The sequence below is a fragment of the Melopsittacus undulatus genome, unplaced genomic scaffold (genome assembly GCF_012275295.1).
Source record: "Melopsittacus undulatus isolate bMelUnd1 unplaced genomic scaffold, bMelUnd1.mat.Z mat_scaffold_56_arrow_ctg1, whole genome shotgun sequence".
Classification (NCBI taxonomy): Eukaryota; Metazoa; Chordata; class Aves; order Psittaciformes; family Psittaculidae; genus Melopsittacus; species Melopsittacus undulatus.
In genome coordinates, this window is record NW_022994426.1 from 88,412 (window position 1) to 100,269 (window position 11,858).

General features: G+C 53.5%; 1 protein-coding gene and 1 long non-coding RNA gene across 2 annotated transcripts; both read right to left on the bottom strand.

Annotated features, from left to right (window-relative positions):
- Positions 1 to 5,594: 5,594 nt before the first annotated feature.
- On the bottom strand, positions 5,595 to 7,290 carry LOC117438708 (hydrocephalus-inducing protein-like). Its single transcript, XM_034074150.1, has 3 exons — positions 7,231 to 7,290; positions 6,537 to 6,761; positions 5,595 to 6,071 (listed from the first exon to the last, which is right to left on the bottom strand). Exons 1-3 carry the CDS (start codon positions 7,288 to 7,290, stop codon positions 5,613 to 5,615), a joined length of 744 nt encoding a protein of 247 aa, XP_033930041.1. The 3' UTR covers positions 5,595 to 5,612.
- Positions 7,291 to 7,971: 681 nt separating this feature from the next.
- LOC117438722 (uncharacterized) lies at positions 7,972 to 9,948 on the bottom strand. Its single transcript, XR_004550954.1, has 3 exons — positions 9,763 to 9,948; positions 8,263 to 8,426; positions 7,972 to 8,005 (listed from the first exon to the last, which is right to left on the bottom strand). It is a non-coding gene; the product is annotated as an uncharacterized lncRNA (long non-coding RNA).
- Between the last annotated feature and the right edge of the window lie 1,910 nt (positions 9,949 to 11,858).

The following is an 11,858-nucleotide window of genomic DNA, read 5'->3' on the forward strand; positions in this document are numbered from 1 at the left end:
TTAGAGATATAGAAACACCTTCATGAGCACAGATGGAGGCACAAAACTCTGATTTTAAGGACTCAACTTTTGTTCATCTGAATTTGAAGAAGATTAAACTATTTCAGATCTAATCCCTCTTTCCAACAGTCTTAGAAGCTTTATTTTAGTTTTCCTCTCAGTTGGACTAAAACTTTATAAAGGAAAAAAAAAAAAAAGATAATTTATGAACTAAGAAACCACATTTTTTACATGTTTTCCTGTAAGTGGTGGTGGAAACTATCCCTTAAGTAGCAAGGAAGGAGACAGATGCAGTGAAATGCCCCAGGTCAGGTTTGGTTGCCCTCATACAGAAATCTGGTGCCATTTGCTCTGTCCTGAAGGGCCAAGGACATTGCCATGCACTTGCCATGTACATCATGCATGTAAAATTAATGGCTAGGGTTTTATTAGAAGTGGTAATTGTTGCTGATACTGATCTCCACTGCCACAACCTAAAGGTTTCTATGCATTTTAAACAACAAAAATCAGGAGGGTCAGAGCTGCAGATAAATGAACAACCCCAAGACTGCCCAGAGGCAACAATTACTCACTAAACTGTATTAGGAAAAGGCTTTCAAACAATATCAAGAGAAGAAAATAAGAATTGTTTGTGTCAGGATAAGATAGCCTAAAATGATGAGACAAGAAAAATGAGACTCCACTCCCAGCTTTCATCTGACAGCACAAGGAAGTAACAGGCAAATGGAAATGAACCTTGGGATGAAAGGTTAGAAATATTTGTTCATTAAGGCCCTGAGACCATTTAAGAATATGATCTGCTGCAAACACACACACAGCAGAACCACTGAAGTTATTCACTTTCACATGATTGAAGGAGATTAAATAAAAGTGACTTACTGAACCTATTTCTTTACAGGGCAAGGCCCCACTCATCCAGCAGCAGCCCTTCCAAAAGCAAGGCTGAACGGGTATTTCACAGGGGCTTCAAGCACCAAGTCCCACAAGTAAACACATGGACCACTGACATTCCTGCTCCAACCACCTTGATGGTTTAGAACTCTTCAAGCCATGCAAATGCACTGTACTACACTGCAGGTCTAACTTACCTCAAACTTGCTATTGTTGTTAGAAGGATGTTTAGATTAATGCCTCTGCACTGCCATTCCGGGTTCTTCCATGAACTGGCAAGCTGTCAGTGCCATTGTCCCTAGCATGCTCTCACTGCACCCATGCACCACCTGCTGCAGAATCTGGGAAGAAGCAACACGTCATGTAAATACAATCTGCTATCAAAACTATTACAAACTTATACACCGATGACTGACAGGAGGCATTTCTAGCCACACAACATTTTGCAAGTGCAAGAAACAAGACATCACAAATGATGTCTACAAGTGTTATTTCCATAAGTGCAGAAGATTTTTCTTTGCCCTCTGTTCCAGATCTTTCAGTTCTTATCTAATGGAAACGTGACAGCTGTTAGCTCCATCTCTTTCCACAAATGCCAGGGACAAGGATTACCCATAAAGCAGTTAACAGTAAACTAAAGCTGTAAACAAGGAAGATAAACAACTAAATACTAAAGACACCTTTACCTTCTGTTACTTACAGGTTTTGATTTTAATAAAACATGTTCTGTTTTAGCTTTCAAAAGGTACAACTTCACATACAAGGAAGCCATCAGTTAGCGGCTACAGTGTTTGAAAGCACTAGACGCAAGAGCTGTGTCTTTAAGAATACAAAGAAATGCCATTTAGTCTATCGGGACACACTAAAGGATAATTAAGAACAATCTCAATCTCCACTTTCTCTTATTTTTCAGAGCTTTTGTGTGCTTTTGAATTAGGATTCCTGCTGCTCAAGGCCCTTTATTGTCACAACCTATGACATCTCTTCACGTACACTTTCCGAGCCCCTCCTATAAAATGGGATACTAGGTCAGACCAAACGTTCACCTCCACATCAGTCAAAGAAATTAAATTCTTGGGAAAAAGGAGTTTAAAAAGCAAAGGCAGTATGTAGCACAGCTCCCTGAATGTCTTCTTTGCATCCATGCACTTGCAGAACAGCCTAACACAAAGGTTTCTCTATTTCATACACCCAACATATTGTTCTTCTATCAGTTCATCCTGATATTTTCTGAACCTACAGAAACACCCTGTGGCAACAATGTCAATGACATACTCTGTCCAGAACCAGTTCTTTGGGTTTGTTTTGCACCCACCACTTATTACCTGCATCCCACACTCCTTTGTTTCCTTACTGGGAGGGCCAGTGAATAATAGTTGCTGTTAACTTTTGTATGCTGCTTATTGTCTTAAAACTACAGAGAAAGAGGAACAGACTTTTTCATTCCTCCTTCTCCCTCAAGGCCAAATGGGGCAAAGATCCAGGATGAAGAAAACAAGTTGGTTCTTCCTACTGAAGTTATTCCATGGCTAAAATAATCCCTGCCACTCTTTTCCAGACTCCTTCCAGTTGTACTGCATTTCCATTTTCCTTTAAGCGAGATGAGGGAGTCAAGTGACATGCTGCACTCCAGCTGAGAGCACACTATTGGTTTGGTGGCATACCAGTGCCTTCTGTTTTATCTTGAATTCCTGCTTTGAAGATTACCAGCACCTCATTTGCTTCAGCTGCTCTTGAAGCATTGAGCTGATGCTTTCAGGACATTCCATTATCATTCCAAGATCACTTCCACCACGGTAAGAGTCAGCTCATCAGTGGAGTAGCAGGTATTACAAAATACACATTGAGATCTGCAGCTTTCAAAATGGACTGCCTATTTGACCAATTTCTCTATCAGATTTATTTTCCCATGTAGCTCTTTCATAGAATCATAGAATAGTTAGGGTTGGAAAGGAGCTTAAGATCATCTAGTTCCAACCCCCCTGCCATGGGCAGGGACATCTCACATTAAACCATATCTTCCAAGGCTTCATCCAACCTGGCCTTGAACACTGCCAGGGATGGAGCATTCACAACCTCCCTGGGCAACCCATTCCAGTGCCTCAACACCCTCACAGCAAAGAATTTCTTCCTTATATCCAATCTAAACCTCCCCTGTTTAAGTTTTAACCTGTTACCCCTTGTCCTGTCACTGCAGTCCCTAATGAAGAGTCCCTCCCCAGCATCCTTACAGGCCTTCTTCAGATACTGGAAGCTGCTCTGAGGTCTCCACACAGCCTTCTCTTCTCCAGGCTGAACAGCCCCAACTTTCTCAGCCTGTCTTCATACAGGAGCTGCTCCAGCCCCTGAGCATCCTTGTGGCCTCCTCTGGACTTGTTCCAACAGTTCCATGTCCTTTTTCTGTGTTGAGGACACCAGAACTGCACACAATGCTCCAGGTGAGGTCTCACGAGAGCAGAGCAGAGGGGCAGGATCACCTCCTTTGACCTGCTGGTCACACTCCTTTGATGCAGCCCAGAATACGGTTGGTTTCTGGGCTGTAAGCACACACTGAAGCTGGCTCATGTTCATTTTCTCATCGACCAACACCCCCAAGTTCTTCTCCTTGGGCTGCTCTGAATCTCTTCTCTGCCCAACCTGTAGCTGTGCCTGGGATTGCTCCAATCCAAGTGTAGGACCTTGCACTTGACATGGTTAAACTTCATGAGGTTGGCATCAGCCACCTCACAAGTGTGTCAAGGTCCCTCTGGATGGCATTCCTTCCCTCCGGTGGATCAGCTGAACCACACAGCTTGGTGTCATCGGCAAACTTGCTGAGGCCGCACTCAATCCCACTGTCCATGTCAGCGACAAAGCTGTCCAACAAGACCGGTCCCAACACCGATCCCTGAGGAACACCACTCATTACTGGTCTCCAGCTGGACACTGAGCCGTTGACCACAACTCTTTGTGTGCACCCATCCAGCCAGTTCTTTACCCACCGAGTGCTCCACCTATCAAATTGATGTCTCTTCAATTTAGAGACAAGGATGTCGTGTGGGACAGTGTTGAACGCTTTGCACAAGTCCAGGTTGGTGACATCAACTGCTCTAACCCTGTCCATTCGTTCCGTAGCCCCATCATAGAAGGCCACCCTATTGATCAGACAGGATTTCCCCCTAGTGAAGCCCTGCTGGCTGTCACCAAGCACCTGGTTGTTTTTCATGTGCCCTAGCATGCCTTCCAAGAGAATCTGCTCCCAGATGTTGCCAGGCACAGAGGTGACACTGACTGCTCTGTAATTCCCTTCTTGAAAATGGGGCTTGTATTTCCCTTTTTCCAGTCGTCGGGAGCTTCACCTGACTGCCATGATTGTTCAAATATGATGGACAGTGCCTTAGCAGCTTCATTTGCCAGCTCCTTCAGGACCCGCAGATGGATTTCATCAGGTCCCATGGACTTGTGCACGTTCAGGTTCTTAAGATGGTCTCGAACCAGATCCTCTCCTACAGTGGGCCTAAGGTCTTCATTCTCCACTTTTTACCTTTAAGGGGAACCACCTGAAGTCTTAACCATGCTTTCCCAAAGAATCTTAGAGAATAACAGAATCATAGAACTGTTTGGATTGGAAAGGACCTAAAGATCATCTAGTTCCAACACCCTGCCACAGGCAGGGACACCTCACACAAGATCATGGTGCTCAAGCCACGTCCAACCTGGCCTTGAACACTGCCAGGGATGGAGCATTCACCACTGCTTTGGGCAACCTGTGCCAGTGCCTCACCACCAACACAGGGAACAACTTCTTCCTTCTAGCTAACCTGAACTTCCTCTGTTTCACTTTAAGCCCATCACCCCTTGTCCTATTGCTACCAGCCCTTCCCCAGCATCCTTGTAGGCCCCCTTCAGATGCTGGAAGGCTGCTATGAGGTCTCCATGCAGCCTTTTCCAGGCTGAACAGCCCCAACTTTCTCAGCCTGTCTTTGTACAGCAGCTGCTCCATCCCCCTTAGCATCCTCGTGACCCTCCTCTGGATTTGCTCCAACAGCTCTACGTCCTTCTGGTGAGGACACCAGAACTCTACCCAGTGCTCCAAGTGTGGGTCTCATGAGAGCAGAGTGGAGGAGCAGGATCACCTCCCTTGACCTCCTGGTCATGCTGGTGGTGATACAGCCCAGGACACAGGGGGTTTCTGGGCTCAAGCCCATGCTGAAGCCAGCTCATGTTCCGACCCCCAGGCCCTTCTCCTCGGGCTGCTCTGAATCACTTCTCCCTGCAGCCTGTAGCTGTGCTTGGGATTGCCCTGACCCAGGGGCAGGAGCTGCACTCGGCTTTGCTGAACTTCAGGAGGTTGGTCACCTCTCCAGCATGTCCAGCTCCCTCTGGATGCCATCCCTTCCCTCCAGCACGCTGACTGCACCACACAGCTTGGTGTCGTCAGCAAACTTGCTGAGGGTGCTCGATCCCACTGTCTGTGTCACCGACAAAGATGTTGAACAGGGTCTGCCCCAACGCCGACCCCTGAGAGACACCATTCCTCACTGGTCTCCAGTTGGACATAGAGCCACTGACCGCAGCTCTCTGCGTGCAGTCATCCAGCCAATTCCTTGTCCACCAGGTGTCCATCCAGCAAATTCACGTCTCTCCCATTTAGAGACAAGGACGTCGTGTGGGAGGATGTTAAATGACATTTATTTGCTCCAGAGAGCACGGACGTGGCAGGAAGGGCCGGGGGCAGCTGCTCACTTGCGGGGGGAGGGCAGGCCCCGGAGGTGGTAGATCCAGGAGCCCCCAGGGCAGGAGACCACCAGCCTGCTGGTGACAGGAGCCGGGCCGCCCGCGAAGGAGACGGTGATGGTGGTGCTGCTCTTGGCGCGCAGCACCTCGGGGGCCCTGACGGTGAAGCCCGGGTGCTTCACTGCGTATTGGAACGCCGTGGCCTTCCGGAAGACGTTCCTGAAGGAGATGGAGGTGGTGCCGCCGGCTGGGATGAGGAAGGGGCCCTGGGCTTCAGGGGGCAGCGCAAGGCCGATGAGTGGGATGCAGTACTGCCCGCCCAATGCAGAGCTGAGCTGCAGCGTGGCCTTGGCTTCGCCCAGGTGGCAGGGCTCAAAGGTCACTTCCACGCTCAGGTCCGAGCCCCCAGCACTGGCGGGTGCCGCACTGATGGATTTTGCTGTCTGGAAGTCAGCACAGTCGGTCTGTGCAGGGGAGACAAGAGACCATGGGGGGTGGGTCACAACAGCAGAGCCAGCACCTCGGGAAGAACACGATGGTGCCCTGGCCCTGGCCTGGCCCACCCACACCACACTCCTGGTGAGTGCCTGCGGGGAATGGGCACGAGAACTGTGCAAACGTGCCCAGCAGGGACAACCCTGCACCCAAGCCCCAAGACGCCTGACTGCCAGACCTGGGCTGCAAGGGGGAAGCAAGCCCAGGCACCGTGGCACCTGCAAAAGCAGCTCCAACCAGGGCAGCAGACACGGGCCTGCAAGGGAGGACAGTGCAGCTGGTGACAAGCCCACACCAGTGGGAAGACCCCTGGGCTCACATGGCCACCCTGGCTCTGCCACGCCAAGCCAGAGGCACTTGGAGCCCTTGGTGGAGAGGGCTGGTGCTGGCCAGAGGAGCTGCCTCCCAGCCAGAGCCCCGGCAGCCGCGCTCACCTGTACGAGGTACTCGGTCTTCTGCTGGGCAAAATGCCGTATTTTGGTGGTGATGGTCTGACGGGAGCCCAGCCTGGTGCGGAAATACACGGGCTTCTCTGGCCTGCTCCAGGTGGCTTTCAGCTGCAGGGTGTAAAACAGAGAGCCCAAGTCGCTGCTCTGGAGCACCAGCTGCCCACTGCTCTCACCCGTTTGCAGGGGCTGATACTCCAAGACAAGATCCACCTGGGAGGAAGGAAGGAAAAAGCCACTTTGTCAGGCAGAGGCATGGAACACGTGTGCCTGACAAGGGGCAGCTGGTCCCTGCTGTGCTCAGGCAGTGCCAGAAGGCTGGGCTGCCTTCCCCGCTCTGACTCCCCTCTCTCGGGCACAGCCTTGCTCCTTCTGGGGGACGGTTCACTTAGGGACAGATCCCAACAGCTCACAGCCCTCCAGCACGATGCCAGAAGCTTCCCACCATAAAAAGCCCCTGTGCTCCCCCAGGGCACACACCACTTCCTGTCAATCCAGGCTGCAGACAACCTGACCATGGGCTGAGGCTTGTCCTGCAGCCACTCACAGCTGGAAGCACCACACTAAATGAGGGGCACGTGGCACAAGGACCTGCCACGTGAGGCCCACTTGCAGCGTGTTCCAGGGGGCAGCAGGGCAGGCTCCACCAGCGCAGGATGATGCCCACTGGGGATATTCTCACACACTGCTCCCTCTCTAGATCATCAGCAGGGAGCTGCCACCACGGAAGGAAGCCCCACATGGCTCCTTTCAGGCATCACCCCTCAAGAGCATCCCCTGCAGCCAGGAGTAGGGAGAGCAGAGGGAGCCGGAGGAGCTTTGCCCCTACCTTCGACTGTGCAGGGACAGTAAAGTGCTGGGGAACGCTGACGTCGGGCACTTTGCAGTTGATGTCAAACGTCACCGGGACAGGCAGAGGGTTGTCCACCTTGACGCTGGAGGACACTCTCTGCCGAACAGCGGTGCTCATTTGAACAGTGCCCATGGGTCCTGAAGCCACCACCTTGAAAGTCACCATGTGGAACAAGTACTCTCCGGTTGTCTCATTGAGGAAGGTCACCTAAATCAGACAGAAAGGGAAGGGCTGCTCATTCCACACATGAAAACAGACCCAAAAGAGCCCACTGAGCTCAGCACCCTGCTTCCAGGAATGGCTGTGAGCACCCACCGAGGAAGAGCACAAGACCACAGAAAGCACGTGCGGTATTTCATAGGACCTGTGCACGTGGAGGTATGAAGAGGCATGTAGCTTCTCGGTGAGCCAACAGCTCCTTGAAGGGCCCTGCAGACCAGTGTCCTCACTTACCTTTGCCCTGAAGACTCCTTCTTTGTAGGAGAGGAAGGTCAGCTGGTAGTCCTTCTTCGCAGAGCTTGGCACGTCCATGTAGGAACACCCCTGCAGCACAGAACTGCTTTCCAGATTCTCTGGTTTGAGCATGTCAATAACCACCAGGAACCTGTGGGTGAGAAGGACGCAGTGAAGGTCAACACGAAGGACTCCCATAGGATACCCATCGTGTGGGGGTACAATACAGCCCCTCTCACCCTCAGTGCCTCAGGCACAGGGCACCAGCTCTCATCCCCCTTGGAGGAAAGCCCTCCAGGGTGCCTCTGCACAGGCAGAACGTGGGTATGGCCAGACACGGCCAAGGAGAGGGACAAGCTTTCAGTAAGGAGCTTCCAGGCACTTCCAGACTTCCTGGGCTGGACTCACCTCTGTGGTCTGTGCAGCCAGTTGGACACAGGGATGAGCTCCGTGTGGCACTTCCTGCATGGAACCTGCCGGGAAATGGCCCCTGAACACCTGGGGGCTTCAGCAGTTCCTTCCAGGTGGTAGCGTAAGCCTGTCCCGTCCGGCAGGGGGAAGAAGATGGAGCCCTACAGACAACGAATAGGACAAGTCGGCTCTGGAGCACCCCTGGCCAGCCCCATGCCTCAGGCTCTCACTGCAGCAACTTCCAGCACGCCCAGCTGGCAGAGCTCTGCCTGCAGCCCTGTCCCGTGCAGGAGGAGGCACCAGCATCGCACCTACTCAGAGCTGGTTGTGAGTGGGTGCATGGCCCACAGGACATGGCACAGCTACAGGACACAGAGGCAGCATCTCTGGGCAAAGCAAGGAGACACGGGCCCTGCAGCAGAGCTGCTCTGCACATCCCAACACTCCCTTACTGGCCACACTCACCTGGGCACATCCCTGCCAGCCTGTGCTCATGCAGGGACAGCCCTGGGCAGGGGGTGCCCGTCCCTCATGAGCTCCATTGCCTCAGTCCTGCTGGCCTTAGCCCCAACAGCACTGCCCAGACAGCAGCCTCTAAGCTGGCACAACAGGGGCCCACCAGCCGTGGGCCATGGAAAGCTCTTATCCATGATCATTCTGGGTGCCCGTGGATCCCAGACACCTGCCTCTGCCATCTCCTCTGCCTCCACAGCAGCTGAAAGCTGCAAGACTCCTCACCCAGGCTCTACATTAAAGACATACTGAGCACGTGCAACCCTAAGGGCACAGATCTGCTGAGCACCCTGGAGACGGAGACCAGAAATCTCTGACCTCATTTCTGGCCTACTGTAAGGTCAGCTGGAGCGGGACAAGGACCCGGCAGCTCCAGCACCCCAGAGCCCTTCTGAACTGACCCCTTATGGCACAGAAACCATTGCAGAGGGGCCAGTCACCCCCATGTGCCCAGCCTGAGACCTGCAGGAAGGGCTCCTCCCACAGCTCCTGCATGACTGTCAAGAGATCTCTCTCGTTTCCCACTTGCCTGTTCACGGCCAGGAGGGCACTGAGAAACTGCAGGGCAGCTTTGCCCTTCTTGCTCCCTGCAAGCTGCACAAGGACAGGCACAAGTGGTTGTGCCCAGGGCTCGGAGAGCCTGTGCAGCCGTGCGCTGAGCGTGGGGGTCTCTGAGCCCCCTGGGCTGCCACAAGCAGCCACCAGGAGCTGCGCAGAACAAACTTCATTTCTTGGCCTTCAGAAAGCCTGGCTCTTTAGGTCAGCTGCTCCAACACGTTTGGTGTCAGGCCCGAGTTCCCATCTGCCCTTTGCCTGTGCCTGGCCCCCAGCCACCACAAAACCCAGCTTCCAACAGAGGGCACAGGACACCTTCAGCTTGGACAGGACCTCTGAAGGTCATCTCGGCCAACCTCCTGCCCAAAGCAGGGTGAGCTACAAGGGTCATGCCACGAGGGTCAGCACACGCTGGCACAGCTCACGTACCTGGTGCTTCTTGTTCTCAGAGCTCATGGTTAGGGGTCTGTAGGTGACCTGGTAGACCTTTTCTTTTTGCCTGGCCTCCAGATGGATAAATTCAGGCCCTTTCCAGTATTTCCCCTCAATGATGGGCTGCAGGGTCCAGGCCTCGCTGCTCGGGTTGGACAGGAGGATGGTCTGGCTCTGCCTCTCACGCACATTGCAGCTGAAAGTCAGCGTCTGTAACAGAGGAGCACAGAGGCTGCTGGGTCGTACCCACAACCCTTCCCACTCTTCTCACGCTGGCTCTGCACCAGGACCTGGAGCACAGGGAGCAGCTTTTCCTTGTCACATGCAAAAGTTACGCTTTGGCCATAGCTTTTGGAGTAAATCAAGCTGGTTGCTCTTGAAGAAGGGAGCAGAACAACCCTTTCGCATGCTGGGTGAAACGGGGAGTCCTGAAAGGAAACTCCTGTGCAAGGACAAGATCTGCAGCCACACAGCCCCTTCCTTCGTGGGCAGGAGGAAGAGGAGCTCCACGCTCTCTTTGGGAGCAAGAGCCAACAGCTCCCAGGCTGCCCCATCCCAGGGACTGGATGCAGATGCCTTGCCCCTTCCTACTGCTGAATGCCCTCCCCTGGCCCAGCAGGGGGGAGAAGTGTGGCTGCAGGTGCAGTGCTGGGATACAGTGAGGTGGCTCTGTGAGGAGGGTCTCAGAAGAGCCCGGCAGGGTGTTCCCATGGCACGGGTGCTAGAGTGCAGAGCCAGGACAGCTGAGCTGCTCACTGGAGGAGCAGCACCTTGAACAGGGGAGAAAGGCAATGACAGGGCTCAGGAATTCTGGCAATCCTGCCCAGCACTTTCTCTCTGGGATACCCCAGCACCAGCGAGTCTGTGCTCACAAGTGTCCTTCAGTTCCTGCCCTGGGAGAGATGTGGTGCAGATGCTGGGGTCCAGGGGCCCATCCTGTCCCTGCTGCGTTACCTCTTTGAGGCCAGGGTCCTCCACGCAGGATCCTGCCAGCGTAAGCCACAGCGCCTCACTGCCCTGGATGAAGCACCGCAGCCCCTCGTACTGGACAGCCTGGCTCAGCTTCGAGGGGCGGAAGGTCACAACCAAGGGGACATCCATCCCTGGGCTGATGTAACCCTTTGTGGGGCTGATGGAAAAGTCTGGCTTGAAGCTCTCCACGTCCCACATAAACCTTGCCGAGGAAAGCACAAGGACAGGAAAGAAGGATTAGCCACAGGGAGCTGTGAAGGCAGTGTAAGCCTCAGTGTGAGGCTGCAAGTCTCTTGTGGGCTTTCCCACCACATCTCAGGCCTGACTGAGCCACCTGGCGATAAGGCTTCAGGCTGGGCAGGACCTACTGCTTTACCTGACTCTCGTGTCGCCCGCGTTCCGCATGACGACGCGCCGGCACGTGTAGCTCTGCTGCACCACGGCTCCAAAGCTGAGCTGGTCCTGGTCCAGGCTCACGAGGCTGCCCTGGCAGGAGCCCCGCACCACACAGAGGGAGCGCACCAGCCCGCGGCACTCCAGCAGCACTTCCCCGCTGAACGGCTGCATGCGGCGCTTCGGGGAGAAGGTCACCTCCACTTTGCAGGTGTCTCCTCTGCCCTTCAGCTTTAGATCCTTGCTGGGCTTCAAGCACAGAACCTACCCGAAGAAACGAGTGGAGACTATTTCATCTGGCAAGCGAGCTGTGGAGCCTCCCTCACCACACTCAGGGAAGAGGCTTCCAATTCCTCTTCTGTCCCCACCAGCACTGCCCCAGTCCCACTCATTCCCTCCTAGGCATTCCTAGGGAATACCAAAGGTGTTTTCTACCATGTGTCCACCTGGTCACGGCGAGGTCAACTCTGTCTTCTAAAGCTTTCACATACGTTCCAACAGAGCTGCAACTCTCCCTCTTTCAAGATTCACCTCCCTCACCTTTCCAGATCTAAAACACATGGCTGCATCCTGATGGATGTGTCTAAAACAGGCTAGAGGAATTGTGCTGCCTTCTCACTTCTGGCTCTCGGGGAGTCCTGGCACCCAGCTCAGCTGAAGCATTCGCACTGCAGGCATCTGCTGCCAGAGCAGTGCCAGCAGGGAGGACAGGGCAGGCACAGGCAGCC

Bases quoted from the DNA above. Each gene is read 5' to 3' on its own strand.
- LOC117438708 (XM_034074150.1), bottom strand. From the start codon at position 7,290: ATGTGGGGCTTCCTTCCGTGGTGGCAGCTCCCTGCTGATGATCTAGAG. The intron at 6,762-7,230 runs GTGAGAATATCC...CCTTCCTCCCAG, and splicing joins ATCTAGAGAGGGAGCAGTGT to GTGGATCTTGTCTTGGAGTA. The intron at 6,072-6,536 runs GTGAGCGCGGCT...TCCCCTGCACAG, and splicing joins AGACCGAGTACCTCGTACAG to ACCGACTGTGCTGACTTCCA.